The 23,788-nt window shown below is 36.3% G+C and overlaps 1 protein-coding gene across 1 annotated transcript in view; it reads left to right on the top strand.

Annotated features, from left to right (window-relative positions):
- Positions 1 to 19,434, top strand: part of LOC112976397 (transmembrane protein 117) — a 146,092-nt gene extending 126,658 nt beyond the window's left edge. The window contains exon 4 of the mRNA XM_026087590.1: positions 19,333 to 19,434. Coding sequence (XP_025943375.1) covers positions 19,333 to 19,434 — 102 coding nt within the window. The remainder of the gene's footprint in view (positions 1 to 19,332) is intronic.
- The last annotated feature ends 4,354 nt before the right edge of the window (positions 19,435 to 23,788 follow it).

The following is a 23,788-nucleotide window of genomic DNA, read 5'->3' on the forward strand; positions in this document are numbered from 1 at the left end:
ATGGCGTTATTCCTCCCTAGGTGCAGGACCCTGCACTTGCCTTTGTTGAACTTCATGAGGTTCCTCTCCGCCCACCTCTCCAGCCTGGCCAGGTCTCTCTGAATGGCAGCACAGCCCTCTGGGGTATCGGCCACTCCTCCCAGTTTTGTATCGTCAGCAAACTTGCTGAGGGTGCACTCTGTCCCTTCATCCAGGTTGTTGATGAAGAAGTTGAACAAGACTGGACCCAGTACTGACCCCTGGGGGACACCGCTAGCTACAGGCCTCCAACTAGACTCTGCGTGGCTGATCGCAACCCTCTGAGCTCTGCCATTCAGCCAGTTCTCAATCCACCTCACTGTCCACTCATCTAACCCACACTTCCTGAGCTTGTCTATGGGGATGTTCTGGGAGACAGTGTCGAAAGCCTTGCTGAAGTCAAGGTAGACAACATCCACTGCTCTCCCCTCATCTACCCAGCCAGTCATTCCATCACAGAAGGCTATCAGATTGGTTAAGCATGATTTCCCCTTGGTGAAGCCATGCTGACTACTCCTGATCACCTTCTTKTCCTCCACATGCTTGGAGATGGCYTCCAGGATGAGCTGCTCCATCACCTTTCCAGGGATGCAGGTGAGGCTGACTGGCCTGTAGTTCCCTGGGTCCTCCTTCTTGCCTTTTTGAAGACTGGGGTGATGCTGGCTTTCTTCCAGTCTTCAGGCACCTCTCCTGTTCTCCATGACCTTTCAAAGATGATGGAGAGTGGCTTAGCAATAACGTCCGCCAGCTCCCTCAGCACCTGTGGGTGCATCCCATCAGGGCCCATAGATTTGTGGGTGTCAGGTTTGCTTAAATGATCTCTAACCCGATCCTCCTCGACCAAGGGAAAGTCTTTCTTTCTCCAGACTTTCTCCGTGGTCTCTAGGGCCTGGGATTCCTGAGGGCTRGCCTGAGCAGTRAAGACTGAAGCAAAGAAGGCATTCAGTAACTCTGCCTTCTCTGCATCCTTCGTCACCAGGGCACCCACCCCATTCAGCAGCGGGCCCACATTTTCCCTAGTCTTCCTTTAGCTACTGATGTATTTGAAGAAGCCCTTCTTGTTGTCCTTGACATCTCTCGCCAGATTTAATTCCAAAMGGGCCTTAGCCTTCCTCGTCGCATCCCTGCATACTCTGACAATGTTCCTATATTCCTCCCAAGTGGCCTGTCCCCCTTTCCACATTCTGTATACTTCCTGGTAATGGAGAGCAGAATTTATCCCTTTCATCCTTTTTCATAGTAACTTTCTATTGCTTTTTGCAAGACAAAAATCCTGAGTCAGAATTTCTGTTAACCCTCAGAAATGAGCAGAAGATATTTTGGGATCCTTTGTGAATCATAAATTACTCCATCTTTCTTTTGGTCTGGTAAACACATTTCTGTTGCCATGTATAAAGCAGTTAGTTTCTCTTCCACATCAAACATCACAAGGTTAACTTTGCGAAGGGCAGTTCCATACTAAAATATATCCTACTTTTCATGCATGGACAACCTCTTGGATTTTTATGGGAAGTGTCTCACACCAACTTCCCCTCTAGTAGATATCTTGATGTCCCAAGCCCTACTTCCATTACGTGCTGCAGTATCTTGTTATTAGCATTACCAACACGCAGAAGAAAAGATGAACAAAGTCTTTGGCAAACCATAGCTAAGCCTCACTGTTCTAGAGCTGTGAGCTTCACTGATCTAGAGGTGTGAGGTGTCTACAATGAATCCTACATATTTATCAATAATCGGAGCTATAGGTGTAACAGGTGACACCCTTTGCCTGGCTGAGCCACGGCAAATTGGTATGATGATGATATCTTGAGGAAGGGGGCAAAGTTAAATAGTGTATACACTGAGGTTGAATGAGAACTTGAAAGACTGTGGGATCAGAAGGGCAAAAACGTGGTTTGAAGCTTTTACTCTCTTCTCACGCCCAAGTCTCAGACTTAGGGCAGTTCATTCAGACTAGTAATCTGGACCAAGAAATAGTGTTATCTCAGAAAAGTGTTTAAAATACAAGTCACATTAAACTCTGTTTTTCAGCTAAAAGAGAAATTCCATCTGTCTATACAGACAGCTCCAGAAAAAATAACACATATCCAAAATGTGCCCATAACTTGATATTTACTGTGGCAAAAATGCCGAAATCTCCAGTATTGCAAACAGGAACAGCTGTCTGAGGAAGTTCATTTTAGTTAGGGACAAGGCTAGAGATAAATGGGTTTTGTTCATTTGCTTTCCTTAACATTTCTGCAGGGCTATTACTGTTTGCCTAGTTCTCCTCTTGCATCCTGCAGGAGCTGCACAGCAGTAAGTGCTTATTGCCATGACCATAGGACTGGGGTCAAACAGAAGTGTAAAAATGAACATGGCTATGACCGTGCTGAACTTAAGCTTCCTCTTCACTTCTTTCTGCCATCCTGCAGCTGGAGATTACCACCACACACATGAGGCAGCAGAATAGCTCACATGAACACTCTCCATCCATTTCAGTGCAAAGTCCGCTGGCTTAGCTTAAAATGTTGCCAAATCTTCATCATTTTGATCTGATAAAGCTAACTACAGGCTTTAAACCCCTTAATTCTATTCATAAATAGAAAAGGTCACAAAACAATATACACCATAGAAATCTGCTGCTGGTTGTGTTCCACTTGACAATTTAATCTATTTCTAATCATTGTACCATGTTTGATTTTTAATTTATAGTGCAATTAATGAAAATTTAAAAGCCACAGGACATATTTTCAAGCTGGAATTTTGTTGCTATCACACTACTAACCAAAAGGAAAAAAATCTTTACGAATGAATTATCTATGAAACTTCTATAAAACTACTAAAATAATTATCATTAATAGATTTTCTCTGAAACAGAACACATTTTTACAGTGTATGCTAATAAAGACAGCAAAAATGAAAAAAAACAAAAACTTTTTGGACAGAAAAAAAACCAAAGAATCTTATATGTGAAAGAAGGCAAAGGATTGAAAAAGGTGATTTTGAGATTCATTCATGTCATTCCAGATTTCTTGCTCAAAAATTTAGATTAAAAATCCTCACATTTAAACTAATCAAATAAGTAAGCAACACTTATAAAAACAAAAATGAGCAGAGGCAAAATGTATGTTAACAACATTTTAATATTTTCCCACAGCAGAATGCATATTTTAAAAGATTTTAGTAACAGAGACCATATATATCCTGTCTGTGCTTATTGTGCATTCTACTGTAAAATAGCATATAGGTGTACATGCCACATATTTAGAATGTCATATAAAATCTTTGGCACATAAAAGCCCTTTATAAATAGCACCCTTCATAAATACCATTTTCAGTACTCAAATAATAACTCTTGTGATGTTACAGCTAAAAACATGTATGCAGATACACCCTCGTTGTTCCTCTTGGGTATGCACTGAAACCCGGTGCTATTCTTCCATATGAAATAGCTCATTCTTTGCTTTTGTAACGCTTCCTTAGCAACATTGTGCCTTCAGCCTCTGCTTCCTTCTCTGTATACAAGCACTTTCTCACTGCCCATTTTTATGTTCCATGGCATTTTGAAACTATTTTGTTACTACGGATTGTAGGGGAGCTGGGACTATGCACTGGGACAATGCAAATTGCCAGAGAATTGACATCCTTTCTCATTGACTCCCAAAGGACACTTTTTAGACCACTTTGTGCAACCAGAGGAATCAATGGAGAAAATCCCTCTGGAGTGATGGAGAACAAAATTAAGCCCTGAACTTTTGCAAAAAATCTTGAGCCTTGGGATCATTCGCTTATATGTTAGCTAATACTATTTCATGAAAGGAATGGAGAGGGAGGCAGTGAGGACATGGTGAGGATGGCATGCCACTGGGAGGCAGATGGCAAGCAGGGAATGGAGAGTCATTCAGTAAGAGAGTGGTAGGTTGTCCAGTGTAACAGCTTTCCCTGCCTTGGAGACTGGAACAAGAAAGAGCTTGAGAGTGTGTTTGTGGACTCTGTGCTTGACTTTGCAGTGTGTAAACTGCTGCTGGTAAAAAAGTGTTTGTGGAACTGGGACCTGAGTTCATTTTTTGGGCTGTTAGTCTCTGCCAGTATGATCTTTAAACAGCACTTTGTTTTGGCCAGAAAGGCAAATGGGTATGAAATAGATAATCTTATGTCTGTGCATAGGCAAAAATGTGTACAAAAACACAGAGCAAGAAACTCAAATGCACATTTCATTTAAGGATAAACTCATTTTCTTGTACTAGGATGAGACTTGTGACTATCTATTTTAGTGTGCTATTAAAAAGTCACTATTAAAAATAAACTACTGTTTAATGTGATTTTACAAATATCAACCCCACAAGTCATTCATTTTTCCAAAAGCCTGCATCCCATATCTCCACAACGCAAGAAATTAAACATTATCATTTGCTGGCTTTATGCTATATTTGTTGTTACACTGAAACAGCTAGCAAATGATAATCTCTTTACTGATCATTTTCATCAATAACTATGTGCCAAGTCATAAGTGACAGCTACAAGTATGCCATGTTTACTGTCATTTGTAGCTGCCAACATATTTGTGGTAATTGTGTACTCAGAAGTAGAAAGAATAATTTTACTAAAACTAGCAGAAATATCATTTTCAAATATTAACTGTATGAGTGTTGTGCTGTGGTTAAAGAAGTGAGATTGAAAAATGTGATTCTCTAAGTCACTCCTTCCATTGCCTGATCCCTGGCTTGTCCACAAATTCTATGAGCAAATCATTTGGGGGATTGTCCCAGATCTTTCAAATCCTCATTTTTCTAGTGAAAATGATGGACAATAGACACATTTGTGTAGTAAGCCAGGGGTAGCTTTGCAAGACAGAATTCAAGATTTGTTCAGATTCATGTCCTACGTTTCTGGAACCCTAAAGTTTCATGGTTGCTGGGATGCGTCTAGGCTCGGTGAAGAGACGAAGTGGGAGGTGTTTGGCACAGAGAACCTACCTTCAACAGTGTTAATCACCTCTCTGTTTGTAGTCCTGATACAGAAAAAGCACAAATGAATCAACATTTGATAAGTCATTAATCACACCAAAGACAGAAAACTCAAGACTCTACTCATGTTAAACCAAATCTAATTGTTATCTGTTGAATACAGGATTACAACAATTTTTAGCTCAGTAGCCTATTTTCTGTACTGAAAAACTCACCAAAAATTCAGATTATAAACGACTTTGATTTCATTACACTCCATTTGTCAATTAGAAAAAAAAATAGCAAGGGTATACCCTAAATTCAAGCCCATATTTGCCAGCCCCCGTGTAAGAAACAGAAGGATATGCAATGGGTAAATGGGTCATAAGAAAGCAAGCTGTGTTTTGTGGTACTACATCCAAGTTAATATGCCTGCCTCTCAGGAGGCCAGGGCATTTTAGGTTAGCTACTTGTGAACCCAAGTAAGTACATCCATATGGCATTGTGGTGCACTGAGAGGGTATATGGGCTTGGATTGATACCAGTTTGGAGATTTCATTGCTGAGTTCCTCTGTGTGGTATAATGAGCCTCAACTAAAGTCTCTTTATATATTTATCAAATGAGATAGTAAAGCTTATAAATTTTACTAAGCGGTTATTATGTCTTTTCTCCATCAGGCAGTAAAGAGGTTCAGATGACAGCTCTGAATTTTGTACATTTTTAAGGTATCTTAATTAGTCATGAAAGTGAAAAATCTAGAGACCACTCTAATTAGGAGTACTTTCATAATTGAGAACTTCAGGTAATGTCTATTCTCTGGCTGACTCTCAAGTACAAGATAAGGCTGGAGTTTTAGGCCTGAACTTTCTGCTCCCAGAAGTTCTGTCTTTAGTTTTTCTTTACTTGATTCTTGTCAAGTGGGTTGATGTCATATATTATGTGAAAAGCTGGATTCCCTTCTGGACATTCCAGGAACTACTGGTCAGTCCAAGATGTCCTAGACAGTATTCTAATACATAGCTTGAAGCAGTAGCTTTCTGTTATCTAGGGATAATCTACCTGCCATTGTCAACTTTCGTTTCTGCAGAAGGAAGTGCAAGAAGTACTTTGAAGCTGTAAACTGGATCTTCATTCTTTTGCAACTATACATTAGTATGCCTGTTTACTGAGCTTATTTCAACCTCATGCTCTCATGCATAGTATTATGTCATTTCCACACTTCTCTCTCCCTGTCTTCCATCAGGCTCACTCTTTTTTTAGTTTATCATCTCTGAGTGGCTATTTTCTTGTTTCATTTTCCATTAAAATCATCAGATTATTGAAAGCTGATAAGGGTCTTTATCAAACCTTGTTTTTCTGTGTATAGGATTCAGGAGGTTGTAGTATAAACTAGAAAGGTCTGTATACACTGCATTTTTTGCACCTTGACTTCATGAGAAATACTTCACACTAGATCTAAGAACATACCTATTCCAGCTAATCTATAGCTGTAATCATATTTAATTCTTCATCTATTATAATTTTTTTTGGCCAATATTCAAGGAGGAGGTGCATTTTTAATATCAATATTTATGAATATTACTGGTTTTCAACTAAAATATAATTTCTTTATATAAAAATGAACTTTAAAAAATCTGTTCCAATTTTTTAAGCCTATCCAAATTAATGTAGACTTGAGATTCCTATTTAAGTGACAAGATAAATCAGGAAATCTATATTCCAGTTTTATGCATTAAATGCACACCACTTACATTTGTCATTTGTGCTTGAAGGTGTACCACATGACTTCTGATAGAGAGTCATTAAACTAATGGTATAAATCTTAGGTAAATATGTACCTGTTACAAATGCAAGCACATCAGTATTAGCTTAGGTTTTCCGCAGACTTTGAAGACTGGGGGTGGAATGGAATTGTCAGGTACAATGTCACAGTAATCTGATATAATCAGACTAGTCAGTCCTGGCCTATCTAATTTTAAAATGCATTTTTCTGAGCAAGTTATTGGAAATTATTAACAATGGGAACTCAGAGACTTTGGAACTTAAGTCTATGAGGGACAGATTTAAAGATGATCCATCTTAGTCAAGGCAGGGAGGATGAGATTTCAGTAAAGTCTATATTTGATAAAGAGGTAATATAACAATTCTATAAATTATCTATTAGGAAGTAATTACTTTACCTATTATTTCAATAGTAGATATCCAGTAAAAATAGTAGCTTTATCTTTTCACAGATAAAGAGAGTTTTCTGTCTCTTACCCTTGAGAACATGCAATTATTGTTTGTGAACACTAATAATTTAACTGAACTTCTGCCCTCTCTTTATGGTTGTAAGACACAGATTTTTTGTTATTTTCTTTGTTTTTGTCTGTTTATGCTTAGTCATTGGGGAGCTTTTTGTTTCTCATTTATCAAGAAAAAGTGTGGCTATGCTAGAAGGTATTAAGACACTGTGAGCTGGGCTCCAGAGGGGAGTCTTACATTTTCCCAAGTTACGGTGGTTCCCTCCTTGTACTAAAAGAATAGGGCCAAGAGCTGGAACTCAGCCAAACAGCCTGTTCAGAAAAGCCAAATGTCAATGCTACTCAGTTATGTTAATATCATAAGTGAAATGTATATAAACTTAGATAGGATGAGTAAAATAGAGGTGATTTTAAATTGTACACTATAGCTAATCCAAGCATATAACCTGCAAATATAACCTGCATTCAATTTCCTGAGAAGTCTGGAGAGAAAAAGTCAGCATTACTTCATCAATATAAATAGAACAGCTGATCTGGCTGAAGAAAAGAGGTGACTTATCAAAACAGAAGAAATAGATACAGCACTTAAAACCAGTATTTTATATTAGTTAGAGGCAGAAAGGTCAAAGCTTAAGAAAGGCAAAAGAAGGCAGACCTGTTGTTCTCCAAGGCATCATACTAAATGTAAAACAGCTTACCAGCATCACTGGAAGCTGCTTACCAACATTATTAGTACAGGATTTTGAAATGATTGGAGAATATTCGTTACTGTTTTATAAAGAAAGAAAGAATGTTAGATATTGATTATAAACCTTTTAAAAGCTATGGAATGAGAAGAGGAGGTAGCCTAAGTCAGATGTTGAAGTCAAGTGGTTTTCAACTAAATACCAGCCAGGCAATTTCAACAGAAGGTGCATAGTCTTATGCAAAACGCTGATTAAAATGCTTAATCAAGTAAGCTGAGATGACAAACAAGACCAGCTGTAGAGCAAAGATTGTGCCATATCAGCTGTGCACACAGTATGGCTTAAACCTGAGAGCTGTCCACATGAGAAGTAATAATTGACCAAAAATTATTGTTCAAAGGAGAATCTGATGAAAAATATTTGCTTTACACCATGAGCTTTTAAAAAAAGCAACCTCCCTTTCTTTTAAAGTTGATCTCCTTGAGATTTTCTTTTTTTAAAGAATCAGCTAGTTGGCTTTACAGTTTGTCATATGAATATGTATAAGGTAAAAGTACATTTTAATGAGTGACCATTAGTTGACTTCATATGGCTTTGTGTGTAGACAGTAGATAACAAATAAGCATGTCAAACAAATGGTGAGTAACTGCAACCATGATCTAATGTTATTTGCTCTCTTCCAAATGGTATCAATCCTGCTACTGCATGGGATGAACATTTGCAGACAGATAGTGATGTGTATGAAGCCAGGAAAGAAAATCTGAAAGAAATCTTGATTCTGTGCTTCCATAAGAGAGACTGAATTTTAAATGAAAGTATAATATGAGCATAGATGTTATGATATGGAAGGCTTTGTAACAATTGATTATTTAAGATTTTATTCTCAAATGGGCTTAAACTATGGAGCAAAGTCCCTTCCGTTCTCTCTGAATATTCTATTTCCCTAGAGGTCCTGCTGTTCCTTCACTCACTATTGAACTAAGGCAACAAAAATCCTAAATTCTGCCTATGCTTAGGTAACTATTCATTTTGGTTAAAGAATGCTATTTTCTATAGTCGAGGGCATGCAAGAGAGCAGTGTTACTAACAGTCATTTCTAGCCATACTTGACTTAGCCAACAAAAACAGGTATCTACTTTCTGTCAAACTGGCTGTGGAACATCTTTCAGCACAAGTCCAGAAGGAAGTATAAAATCCTATCTCCGGAGTTACAGCAATTCCTCTTAGATCCGATCTTGCTGTATTTCTTTTCTGAAATCCGTCTAGCAACCTGACTAGAGTTTAAGAATCCTTAATAAACCATTATGTCCTGTGTGCCTTCAATATTCTTCCCAGAGAAGTGTGAAACATTTTCAGTTGTACCCATTAATGTTTACCAACCATCTTTCCCCTTTGATGTTTATTATACAACAAAGTATCAATATGCTCTGTTGCCAAAAATTGTTATTTTAAAATGATATTTTATCTTGATTCTGCAGTAGTAGGAATTTTATCAGAAAGCCTGAGCTTGGAATTATAAGAGAGTTTTATCTTCCAGTTATTTTCTGGGCATTGTATTTGGTGGGAAGTCTTTGAAAATGTGAACCTTAAACCCAGAATGCAACTAAAAGAAACTTAAGTATAATATCTATCTTAATTTGGTATTTCTGAGCCAACCACATGACTTTATGGGAGTAGCAATACCACTGTGCTTGAAACATTGAAGGCCTCCAATATTACAATTCTTCAATAGAGACAAATTAAATGATGATCTCTATTTTCTGAACAATGAGTCCCAAAAGTTCCCTGTTCAGGCAATAGGAACATACTTCATTTTGTATTTTTCTTTCATCACTGAGAATGTGCTGAGCAATCCTGATACAGTTTAAGAAAAAACATTATTTCTCTGCTTTCTGAAAACATAGTACATTCCGTTTGTACCATTCTACTGGGCATTTTTACATTTTTCTTATGATTTTAGCTGTATAAAAATTGTTTATCTGAAATGTTATTAAATAAGAAAATCTGACACAAAGATAGTTGATTGACTTTTTCAAAGCCAAATATTTCTTATTTGAAATAGCAGGTAAGGTTTATGTGATTTGAAAGAGTCTGGGGAATTCCCCATGTTGAGTTGGGACCAGTGCTGACAGAACCTTCCACATACAATCTTTATCCCAGAAGTCAGATCAAAGTAATTTTTTTAAAAGGGGTTGGCTAAGACTGTGATCACGCTTGTGCCTCAAGTGTGGAATTGCTCTGTAAATGTGGTAAACCATTGCTTAAGAGAAAGATTTCTGAATTGGCTTAATGGCTTATTTTCTCAGTGTGGTTGTAGCTTCAATTCACAAGGGTAATTGAAAACAGTAGTAGCATTGCACAGAAATTTGGCAAAGGACAAAGAGCTGAGCAGAAAATTCATTTAGTTGTATAATCCCATCATATGATAAAGAAAATATTGCAAAGAGCCATGGGAAGTTGTGTCAGAAGTGTTTCATGAATTTGTGCAGTTTTTATGTTAGCAGTTTTCATTTTCTAGTTACTGTTTCCAGAAACTATGAGAAACTTGCTTTGTGCAGAATTGTTCTCATCCTTATTTATGAGTGAAAATACAGCCAGATACTTAGCTGTGTTTGCTATGAAAGCAGAACAGGAAAGACCAAGTAAAGCAAGTGTGAAGCTTCCATTTCTTCTTCTGCAGCTATGGCTTCTTTATGCCAGTCACTGTACAGAAGTGAAAGTGGATTGAAACTGCTCTGATTTGTCAGTATATCACAGATCTGAATCAACTTGCAGCCAGGTGTCAGATTTTCCTTTGATCAGGCTCTGTTTTCTGGCAAGATGGAAGCAGGTCCTGCCACAGGTCTTACTAAACAGAGTAGCCTCTGTGCCTGCTGCAGGTCATTGGCAACTCCCATGTTCAGATGGTTCTCCAGTGCCTTATGTCCTGGGTGTGAGAGAAAATGTTGAAAGGCAGAGGATGAGCATCCAAGCTTGGAACTGCATCCTTCATTTGGACTGATGCATTCCTTTTCATTTTGATCAAACAGATTCTGCATGAACCACAGAGTGTACACACCAGCAGAGATTTTGAAAGATGTTATGATGTCTTATGCTGCTTATACTTACTATAGTTAGCACATGCTGTTGATCAAGAACACACTGCATAACGTGAATATGATTCCCAAGAATCAAGTGGTAAAATGAACCTGTTATCTTTTATCTCCCATTGACTTATCCCTCTCTACAAGAAAATACTTCCTTAATAGGCACTAACTAGAAGTTACATGGAGAAGAAAATGGAAAACCCCAAAGTATTCAATAATAATTTTCTCCTGTCACAGAAGTTTCTTCTTTCACTCCTTTTTCTACCATAGAATCACCCTAATACTATGTTCTCTCTGCAAGTGATGCCTATAAATTTGTTGGGCTTCTCTTACACGTTAGCTCATCAAATATAGCTAAAAAGTACCAGGGCAAGGGAAAGACAGGTGAAGAGACACCAAATGACATATTTATTGCCATTTATGAACACCAGCTTTTTTTTCTGAAAAGCAAGAATTTCAAAACTACAACTGTCAGAGAAGCAAATGATGACCTTCTGACACATGAAAACACAGAGAAGCCAGGGGTAGTTGCACTGACAGTTTACACTCACAGTCTGTGAACCTCTGTCCTTATGTCATGGTATGAATACAAATGATGCCACTGCCCAAGAGTAACAGTTAATAGCCCATGCAGAAAGCTGTCTGTATCTGTTATAGCACATGAGTATATGTAAGTCGTACTGAGAAGGTTGTTAGATGGAAACGTTAAAAGAAGATAGCCATGAACTTTAAATCTGAGCAGTCAAAACCTTTCTCTGGTGAATATGTCTTGCACGGGGTTCCTCCATGTCTTGGGAATTGACGGTCTTTAAATGAATGCCTAGTCTGGTAGCTTGCTCCACAGGAGCGACCGTGGAGTTACAGTATTATCTAGGTTCTACAAGACTGCAATTCACCGAGATGAAATTTTGTCATGTAAGTTGAAGAGTGTGATCTTAAAGGCCCTATCTTTAAATATTTAAGCTTTCTGTTTGCAAAGTTCGTAAGAACTTTCTTTAGAGACATAAGTACTATTTGTGGGCATACCCAGAATTGTTGGCAATCTGGCCAGAACAACTCAGCATCTATGTTGTATCTAAGCCAAATCAAACCAGATTTTTCCAGATTTTCATTACTGCTGATAGTGAGCTTGCTTAGGTGTATGTCCTTTATAAGACCCATCAATTGAACTTGTCATCTGTGAGTTCAAAATTTTGCTTAGATTAAGACTTAGCCTCAGAGAATAATTCACACCTTAATTATTGTGTGCCACCATTTGAAGGATAGTTTCATATAAGCCAAAACAGACTCCTGTGCTTGTGTGATGTGACTATACAGTTGGGAGCCAGGAACCCGTACATTCCTGTAGGTGCATGGGAAAATGCTCACATTTCTTCAGCATTCCAAAATGTTATGGGTCCCACCCTAACTTAAAGTACCACTACCTGCATTTTGCATAAAAACCTAGCAGTTAGATCACTACCTGGGGAAATAAGAGACCTGGGTTCCAGGCCCTATCAGCATGAACACATCTTGAGCCTTCTCTTCTTTCCATCTAGGTAGCGAAGGTTATCTATATTCTAGTAGCACACTATATGACTAGGTGTACAAGATTCATAGGTGGAGTAAAAGAGGACAAATTATGAGAGAGTCCGATTCTGAAGCTGAGTGTCCTGCAGGCTGATTCTTACCCTAGGCACTTGATGTGCATTTTATAGTAAAGTCAATGGATAAAAGCTATCATATTGGTTAACCTATAGGACTGGGAGATCAAAGGCTAAAAAGGGTGAATCCCACTTGACTGCTTTAAACAGAAACCTACTATGCAAAAGGGAACCACTGCTTCTTTTTTGTTGTCCCCCAGAGAGCTCTACATTTTTTATCTCAAAAATACAGAAACACCTTCTCTGGAGATCTGAATCAAATACCTAGTTAAGTACACCTCTGTATTTAGTATTTTTTATTGGCTGATTCTGCTCACCTTCCTGCTGAGCATAATGGTGAATTGGATCACCATTTTGTGATACAGCTTGTTCATTCTTCAGAACCCTTTGTCCATCCTTACTCCCTCCAGGACCTGTGTAAGGAACTTGGATTCTCTCAGGTTGTCTGTCTGAATCAGCCTGCTGAGGACAAAAGCCTAATTTTTAGTCACAGAATGTGTGAATATGGCCTTTTGCATCTGCTGAGCCCTCATCCCTTAAGAGCCATCACCTATTTTGTTAACTGTATTAATGAAACTTTGATGAGAAACACTAAGCAATGTAGAAAACTTGGCTGGGATTCATGTTACCAGACTTTCAACATCAGCAGTGTAAACGTGTTTCTGCGCAGATTCTGTTCTAGCGCGAAGAGAAAGATGTATGTCTTTACAATTAATATAATCTATTTTAGGCATCTTTCTGAAATTAATTGCACCCCAGAAATGCCTGTTTCTTTTCACTGACTATAAAGGAATCTACATGAGTTTAGATGCGTATGGCATATGTGTGCCAAATATTAGATGGCATGACTTCTACCTCCATCCTTTTAACAAAACCCACCAAGCTCCCTAAATAAATAAATAAAGCTCTCCTGTAATGTCAGTCTATAGATGGAACTGAGCTGAATGCCTTAAATAAAAATCATGGCGTGGCTTTATGCCTCACATTTTGTCTGTAATGCATGACATTACCCAGGCCTCTGCTTATTCATTTGTAACACTAACAAGAAGTAGTAAAGCAAGAAAAAAATATCTCCTGAAATATGGTGTCAGTAGTTATATAAACAGTAAGTGCTTGCCACATGGCAACTAGTATATTTTATTGCAGATGCTCAGTGAGTTGTGTTCACAGTAGGGACTTGAAAAATAGCAGAAAATGAGTTGGCATGGCTTAGAAGTTTCTAGAGAAGCCCTACTTCTATTGTACAATTGTTCCTAAATGAGTTATTTCTATTTATCAAGTGTCAAAGAATTTCCAATAAAAAACAAATTATTCTGTTTTTTTTCCAAAATTTATTCAGAAATTATTTCTGCTGCTATTGAAACCCTGTATATAATTTCCAGAGTACTTTGAATATATCTACATTAATTACAGGCAAGATTCTTCCCTAAAATAATGGCAGGCAAGAGTCCTCCCTAACCTGCAATTTGGTAGCTAAAGAAGTTTTTCTCCGCAAATTGATTGTGGACTAGACACTGGCTATCTGGAGCATTATGTCCTAACTCTATTCGGAAAATACAAAGGAAGTACTGACAGGGGTGACTGTGTTCTAAAGTTGAGCCTAAAGCATATATTTTTTTTTGCATTGGTATCCCTGCATGGATTGTGACAATGGCAGAAACTGCTATGATAATTTTCAAAAAAACCCAAATAACAATATGCCGGCTAAAAAGCAAGAGGCTTTCTACTCCTCAATAGGTGAAGAAATAAATTTGCATGGATCAGTAAAGATAGATATAATTAATATGAGCATCACTTTTTTTATACAGAAGAGGTCTTTGTTTTTGGTAGAAACTCAGATGTAGTACTGTGCAAGTGTGCAAAGGGTGTGGATCAGGAGAGTAGTTCTCACACAGCATATTTTGTAAGAGCAACACTCTGGAAACTTTTTGTTGATAGGAGATGTGCAAATGCAGAAAATAATATTGGTGGCTGTAGCTGAAGCAACAAAAGTGAACCATAATATTATCTCTTATCATGCATATTGGTCACTTAATTGTGACAGCAAATTAATGTTGTTTTTCAGGATTTACCTGTTGTTAAAATGATGGCAAGATAAAAACAATGTGCTAGCTCTGATTAAACTGAGAAAACAAAGAGCAGATTGAAGAGAGTGGAGTGCAGGAGAGTGGATTAAAATAAATCAGCAATTATTTCTGAGGGCTGTGTAACAAAGTTATCGACACTTTTGCTCATCTTCCAAAAGAATTTCATAACTGGAGGAGATATTTCATATTAGCAATGTGTAAGCCATGGAAACATTGAGGTATGTCCCACAGAAGATAGTTTTCTCCGAAACATCCAGTTGAAAGAAGCTTAAGAACATTTTCCATCTAAGTTCCTTTTGTACATCAAGTGAACAGCTCTGCAAGTTTTAAACATTTCAAAGAAAATGAAGACAAAAACAATGGCTGGAAGCTTTTAGTGATTGAATACTAAGTGTTTCTCTGCTTTTGTGTATGTTTACCATGATGTAATAGCTCACTTGAAGAGTGAGTTACAATAAAGAATTGATGTATAATTACTGGGCTGTTTATATATAGCTCTTACCTAAATATACGTAGCCGCAAAGCGAACCAGATGGAACTGGAGGTGTGCACTCAGCTGCACTCTTTAGCTCTCTCTGCCTTCATGCATTGACCTCAGCAAGCATCATTAATTTAATAAACAACATTAATTTAACTTCTAATACTTGAGTCATACATGTGACAGTGATAGAAATGTATAGTTGAGAGAAAAATATATAATATGCTAAAGATGAACATTGCTATTCTAGAACATTGCTTAGAATATACTGTTGACAGTTCTTCCGATGCAAGCAGGGTGGTCATCCTACATATTTTTTACTTGCTTATTATTAATTTTGCCAGAGGCAAGGTTACTCAACTGCTCTGTTTCTCAGCAATAGCCCCATGAAGTCTTGCCCTCCTGGCTGAGTAGTTGTGAATAAACAACAACTTCTTTACTGATATAAGATGTTGCAGTTCTGCTGTCCGTTAGGTGTTGCACTGCTCATGACTGAATCAAAAAAACAAGATTTCGGAGTTCACCATATGGTTTGTAGTTCCAGGTTTTTCCTGTGGATCATGGCTTCTTCTATATCCTGTCAAATTCTGGAGGGTTGCTGTCGTCCTACTTTAAAGATTTATCAAAGCAGGAATATAGCAGTGAAAATCCTCCACTGAATGTTGGTCGGTACTTAATGAATGTAACAGACATTTGCGTGGAACGTTGCAGCCTAAGAGAGATTGTCCAGAGCCCATTTCTCTTTCAAGATACAGTTTCTGCAATTGCTTATATGGAGAAATGCTAATATGAAATTATTCCATGCAATTCTGTACTTTTAAGTTTCTCAAATGCAATTTAGCTGATGAAAACAGCTTGGCCAGCAGCCCACGCCACATTAGTTTTCCAGGAATTACCAGTTTATGCTCTGAAGACCCTGCGTAGTTCCTACTAGTAAAGAATTTGGAAGATATTGTTGAAGGCACGACCACAGTATTAGATTCTTTTCTTCTTTTTTAAGAAAGTTTCACTTGCAGTTAGCTTATGAGTAGAAAAGGCAGTTAGGCTTACCTGAACCTCCCATGGCAGGTATTGCCTCTGCTGGGAAGGACTGTGTGACTTACCCTGTTGCATTATTTGATATGGGCTGCCCAGGGAGGAAAGAGCTAAGGTGTGTGCTGAGCATCTTGGGCAATGTGCTCTGGCAGCAACTATAGAGAAGGAATAAATGAGTCTTAGGGTATCTTATTCTTGCTTTCTAAAGTTTTTATAATTTCACTTTTTGCACATGTTGTCTGTGTAAATTGCTTGAACTGAACATGATTTCGAATCCTGGGTTCTTCCGTTTATATGATATGGCATCATTTTTCAAATGACTATAGTGTATCATGTCAGAAAGAACCATTTAATTTTCTGTAATAAAAATAGTGAATCATAATATTTTGTCACAGGTCTAATGTTAAAACTCCTTTAAAAAGGCATTGTAAGTTATCTTCATAGTTAATATAAAGTGAATAATATGAATATTTAATAGTCATATCTACATTTTGCAAAGTGAAATCTAAGGTTCTATAGCATATCACAAGGCATGCTAATTTTCTTTTTTAATGAAAATATTTTGCTGTGCCTTTTGTAACCTAAAAAGTCAGTCAATGTGTATTATGCAGTTTCATTTGTGCACTTTCATACAGTGTAGCTATTTCTCTCATGAGACACTAAAAATGAAAGAGTATTCAGTCATTATAAGAAGCCATTCCTTTCTGGATTGAATCAGTGTAATTAATCGATTAAAGTATAATATCACATCTCATAGTTCTCCAAGAAAAAAAATACATTATTAATTATTTTGTAAGTGGCTTTCCCCGTTTTATCTTGATTAAATAAGATGCATGCATGGAATTGCCAAGGTAAGCAATTATTTTCTATTCCTGAATATCAGCAGTGTTTTCAAATATAGACCTGTAAAGCAGAGAGAAATGTTTGCTGGCCAGTAATTGCACTGTGAGATGAAAGATGCGTGTGCACGCACACTCATCTTTATATTAAATTATGTAAATTAAATTAAAGTTTACATTTTCTTTTTTTTTTTTCTGAAAATATCCTTCTAACAGCAGCAATGAGGTTTGGGTGTTCCTATCCAAACAGTATTTGCACTGTGACAGTGTTGAGTACATTTCTCCCATAAGCCACTTTCCACAATGACTGTCCTTGACCAAAGCAGAAAATGAATTTGATTTCTCTAATGCAAAAGGTAATTGGATTTTTCTTTATGGAATGCATGCCTTTAATGACTGTCTCTGCTTCAGCCAATTTAGCTGCAACTGACCTGATACTGATCTGGTGATACGACTTTAGATAAATGCCAAAGCTAAGAGATGAAAGACCAACTGTCTGCTAACAGAAAGAACATTTCCTGCCTCATCTTGCCATTTTCCCCAGAAAACGTCTCCTTCTTGAATGTCATTCTTGTGAAGCACACTGCTCTAATAATTGGTCACAGAGTGGTGGATTGCATCCTGCTACCAGCTGTAATAAGTATTTCCCAGAAAGTGCACAAAGAAAATATTTTGAAAACTGAATAAAACCTTTACAAATAACTGTTCTTCTTTGCAAATATTTATTACTACATAGCCTCTTCCTAAGAGAATAAATATTACTAAAGTAGTGAATTACATCTTTACAGAGGTCTTATTTGGCATTAAATATTTATCAAAATATTTATTTAACTAATAGGGGTCATTAAAATAAAAAATATCATAGCATGTTGATCTGAGAAAAGAATTACCTACAGAAAACAATTAGTAAAGGTGATATTTCAAGATGTAACCTGTTCTTTCTTCAGGCTAGGGATAATGGAATCACAAAACCCTAGAATATGTATTTCTATTTATAATCCATATATGCTTGAAATACTCATTTGGACCCAGTCCTGTAAGCTACTGAACTCTTTTAACCCCAAATGGGCTAGGAACCAAAATTTAAAAGTTGAATTTGTGTTTTTACTTTAATCATGAGTTGTGTGTTCCTTTTGGACATTCTATTAAATGTCTTTGATTGAAAGTAGCAGCTCACATTCTGGATGATAAATTAGATTTTTAAAATTCTGTATATCCAAATAAATATAGTGGAAAATAAAAATAAGAATCTTCAATTTGAAATGAATGGAAACAAGCTCTTTCCTTCTGAAATCTTATTAAGAATTATTCTCATATTAATCAAAACAATTAATAATTTTCCACTGTTTATTGATACCAATGACAGTAAGAATTTGTTTTACTTACTCATATGCCGTGGCAAGCACTCTCCTCCATTTCCTTTATTTGTTCATTTATTTTTTAATCTATATGTATATGTATATATAGGTTTTCCACTCTTCTGGATCTTTTGCACAACAGTATTGATGAGTTTATGCTAATGTAACTTTCTTTGCTTTATAATACAGTTAACCTGAAATAAATGGATATGAAGATGCAGTTTCCCAGCAGTGCAGGGGACTGAAGGGTCCTTCATTTAGTTCAGAGTCATTATTTTTAGTGTGCGCTATTCAGAAATAGTATGTGCATTTAGATAAGAGTTATGAAAATGGATATAAGTATTTCATATTTTTAAATATTGTGCAAGTTTTAAGTTTTTTTCAGAACTTTAGTCCCACATGTGTTTTTCTTTCTGATACCAGGAATCAGGAGAAGATTATAAATGGCATGTAGTGCTTAAATCACAGGCTTGCATTCCCTGGAATACAATTCAGATTTCCAGAGTCAAAATTCTGTTGATGCTGCTGTCAGTGAACCAGGCCAGGAAAAGCCACACATTTGTCAGCCTCATAGCTGTTATGTGCAAGTAGTCTTATACTGTTTTCTACCTAGGTTTCCTAACTTTTCCTTTTCAGGTAGTTTGTTCACTTAGATTAGTTCCTCTCTTCTTATCTTTGGATCTCCGTAAGTCTTCTTGTTTCTCAAGGAATTATATGCATTTCTAGGGGACAGAATGTATAGGCCAATATACTTTATGTTGATTGTGAATAAGAACACTGGAGAGATTATTTTTATATGATCTAATTATTAAAATTATCAGAACTCAAACAGACACTGTCATATCTAAACAAAAATGTATTTAACATCCTAGTTAGTGCTTGCTTCTGTGACACCAGTTTAACTGTGCATTATTTTGTCTTTCTCTGTAGGTCACTGATATGATGCTTCAGGACAAACCCTACCCAGACTGGGGAAAGTCTGCCAGAGCTTTCTGGAAGAAAGGAAACATTAGGATCATTTTATTCTGGTAGGAAAGTAGTAAAATCTAATTATTGCAAATGAACCTTGTGCAGAACATCCAAAAATATATCTTCTAATTCTCGGTGGCAGGAAGAGATATAAAGGGAATACATGCTAAGAAAGAAAAATGGAAAAAATGAAGCTTTGTCTGGCACAAAATCACACAGTAAAAAAGCTGTATATAGATGAACAATTTCTAATCAAAATATTTTATGTAAAAATCTAATTTTAAAATTGATTTACCATGTTTCTTTTATTCTATCCTTGTAACTGTTTATAATAGAGTTTCAAAATTTTTGCCATATGTGATAATATTTAGATGTCCAATTGTCAGTCCCCGTAATTAAGGTAAGTAGATATGTAAATGTCTTTTGTGAGCTTAAAACTTTGAATCCACATTTGAATGGCATTCCAAATGGTGAGTCAGCCCTTATATTATCAAGAAAAATATTAAAAAACGGATTAAGTGAGTACAAAATTGCAAGGAATAAGTAGTTATTTTGATCCCGAATGTATCCTGTACCAGGTAAATTCAAACCAAGTGGAACTATTAAAACAACATAAATTATGACAGGAAAAAATGGAAGATAGAAAGTGTATAGTCTAAGAGGCAGTCTGAAGACTGTATAGCTAAAGATGAAAGAGGTTACAAAGATAATTTTCAAATACATCAGAAGCAGAAAATTTATGAAAATATCATTAGACCTGCCATTAGATGAAGAGAGAGATGTAGAAAGACATGTTACAGAGAAGTCGAAAGATGTATTTACATGTATTCTGCTACAGAATATGCTAAGAGATATCTATGCTTTTTAAGTAGTAAGGATTAGATATTATATTAAATTAAGACAATTAAATGAAATACTAAGAGAAATTTAAAGACTAAGAAGAAAGCAGGATTGGATGGCTGACTGGCTACAAACAAGATTTATAAGGAACTGAAGGGGCTGAGCTGATGCAAGTTTTATTAACACCTAATTGACTATTGAAAAACTAAAGGTTAATATATGTTGGACCTTGGCTTTTATTTTGTTTTTGCTGCTTTTTTTCAACATCCTAGAATTATCCTACTGGCTAGTAAGTCTTACTTCACTATTAACTCAATGGCTTGAACACATCATTAATAATAGAAATATGAACAAAACTCTAAATTAAATCCTACTAAAAGAAACCAGACTAGCTTTGCTGAAAGAAAACCTTCTGTGATCTGTTAGAATTCTTTGAACATGTCATCAAAATAATTGATGAGGAAGAAATGCTTGATCTAATTTATTTGGACTTTCAAAAGGCTTTTGACAAAGTTCTTCACTGAAGGCAATTAAAAAAACTAGTAAGCCCCATGAAGTGTACTGAAGTCATTTAGGAATCATCTCAGAATTGTGGAATGAAAGCTATAAATAAAATAGTAGTTTTCTGCTTTGCTGATAAGAGTGGGGAGCCCCATTATTTAATGTTAGAAGTGTTCGCTATGTGTATACATGGTGTACATTAATGGCATGGCAAAGTTTAAAGATGAGGGAAATAATTTTAATTAACAAATGCTAGCATTTAAGAGGGATCGTAGCTAGGTGAAGAAATAGCATGACTGAAAAGTTATGCTGAGGGGCTCAGACAACTCCTTGTCATCACAGAAAGTGCGGTGGAAGATTTCTGTTTCAGTGTGCTAGAGTGGGAAAAAGGTAAAGCAGAAAAATTTAAAAAAAAATGCTGAGATACATAAAAAATGAGTTAGCAATGATTATGATGTCATTTGGTTAAGTCAGTAAAATGCCTAGAAGATGACTGAGTTTTGTTTACCCTTGTCTAACAAATAGCCTTTTCTAGCATACTGGAAAGAGAATAATTAGAGTTAAGAAAAAATGTAATTTTACAGAAAGACGGGAAGAACAGAAAAAAGGAATAAATGCAAGGCGACACGATAGAGTATATTCTTTTCAAATTTATATGCCAGATATGGAGAACAATAAAACACTATTAAAGGTACATTAATATTGCTGCAAAAGATGTTTTGACTTTCTGTGGTCTGAAAAGTTATAAATCTGTATTCCCTTTTCAAATAATATTCACATTAAAAAATTCTACCAAAAGTTTAAAATGGAAATAAAGTGAAAAAAGATATTTCTTTTCATGCATGATTCTCATACAAAACAGTATGCTTAGTGGGTATTTAGAATCCTAAAAGGTGACATAAATGCTTTTATTTTTAGCTTTAGGCAGTGAAATAAAATTGCCCTAGGCAAGATTCTACATTGTGTAGAGACATTATTTACATAGTGCATTAGTATAGTAGACTTTTTTCCTAATGATTAAGAAAAATGGAGGGGAGGCAGATTAAAGTATCAATAATGTTATGCATGTTGAAGTGAGGTATTTGTATTTCATTTGCTGTTGCTTAGCTTGTGTGATGCAAGCAGGCTCATTTCTGAAATGTTCTCAATGAAGCATCCTCAATAGTGTGCGCTACACAGATACTGGTGTGCCAAAATTTGTTTATTCAGGACATTTCTTAATGGCACTCCTGTTTAGCAGAGATAGTGTAATTCTGTGCACAGTATTTTAATTATTCCAAATACTAGATATGTGATTCACAGTTTACATTGGTTGATGAAATGAAAATATTAGATACACATGGGGCTTCTTTTTCTGGTAACTTCATTTATATTTTCAAGTTTTTTCTTTGTAAAACTAGGAAATCTCTATAAAAGTAACAAAGGCAGATGGACTGTCATAGGGATGAAGACACCATCCGCTTTTTTTCAAAACTGGACATGCAACTACTTTGTATTTCTCCTTTGGAAATGTTTTCAACTCTCAAATACAACTAAAGCAATTAGTGAAGGCTTTGATTTAGCTTATCATCTCCTGTTTTAAATAATTCCCTGGGAACATTGTCAGCAACTGGTGCTAGATTGTTCCGGAGCATTTTGGCTGCCTTTTGAGTGTCCTCAACATATAATTCTTCCACAAACACCTCAACTAGCTCAAAAATGTCCATTTTCTATTTGCCTTTGTCTACCCCATCACTAAAGAGTTCACCAAAGTGCTCTCTACCTTTTTTACAGTGGTTTCTTCGTAATAAAAAGATCTCCGTTTTGGTCGTTTCCCGATCTGCTCATTGGCTCCTCCACACAGAGGCACTTTTGTGTAATGCTGTTATGTTCTTTGTAACGCCGTATGGAGATACAAAGCAAATACAAACACATTTTCCTACAGATTTAAGAAAGTGTGTTGGCAAGATGGCTTTTAGAATCCTAAACTAGTGAAGAAAAGTATCTGGAATCCTAGTAAAATTATTTATATAATACAGCCACGCTTTTGGATTAAAAAAAAAAAGATATCAATAGGGACTTAAATATCTGCACCATCTGGCATTCATATGAGGCTATGGTAGAGAGACAGCTGTCTCCAGTGCTCTGTTGTGAAATTAAGATTGCGGACTGAAATAGAGTGGTTTGTATTTTTGGATACATTGATAATTTGGCTATTTTAGGAGAGACAAATTATATGTGACAGATGAAGAGTGGCATTTGAAAGAAGCAGGAAGAACAAAAAGGTTGTTAAATAAAGCTTTTGGACAAGACTGACTACAAGGCAATAACAATAGCTACTGATAAGTTAAATAAATACCTTAGAACTTCAGTTATTTTTAATGTTTGAATATTAGAGGAAACAGACAGAAGCACAGTGTTAGAAGACTCGTTTTTTTGCAAATAATTTTTGATTCCCCCTGGAGCAATGAATAACTCCTACCTAGACTAAAGGTCTCTTTTTATAAGGATGTGAGCCCACTTGTTAAGAAAAAGAAAGGCAACTAAATGCTTTCAAGAATAAACTACAAATGGAAGAGAATAATGTTAAGAGAGTTTATGAATAATTATTAAAAATGAATCAAATAATTAGTTATGGGATCTCTGTGAAGAATCAAGCATAATAATTGCACTAAAATCATCAGGACACCTTGGCTGTGCATGTGGTTAGGTTGATGGAAGGAAGACCAGTATGCTTTCTCTTGGCAAAGCTGTTCCAATATTATTTGTCCTCAGAACTTTCCTATCAGAGGACAGAAGATTATAGAGAGCAAGACATAAGAGTTCCTCATGTGAACTTTTAGCAATAGGGAAAAACAGACCATCAGCAAAAAGGAATGGGAGCCAACTGGAAGAGAAGGCAAGGACTGCTGAGGTCTGTAAAGCCGGGAAAAAGGATTTATATGCAAAGGTACGTTATCAAAATGGTGGCATTCAGAGATAATAGTGGATTGTGTAGATAAATATTGATTGCAGACAAGGTTACAGAAAAATATATTCAAGCTGAAAATTTCAATATGCCAGCAGCAAATTGGAATTAATTTCTATGGTGTACCTG

This window comes from Apteryx rowi, unplaced genomic scaffold, assembly GCF_003343035.1.
Source record: "Apteryx rowi isolate R43461 unplaced genomic scaffold, aptRow1 scaffold_721, whole genome shotgun sequence".
In the NCBI taxonomy this organism is placed as follows: domain Eukaryota; kingdom Metazoa; phylum Chordata; class Aves; order Apterygiformes; family Apterygidae; genus Apteryx; species Apteryx rowi.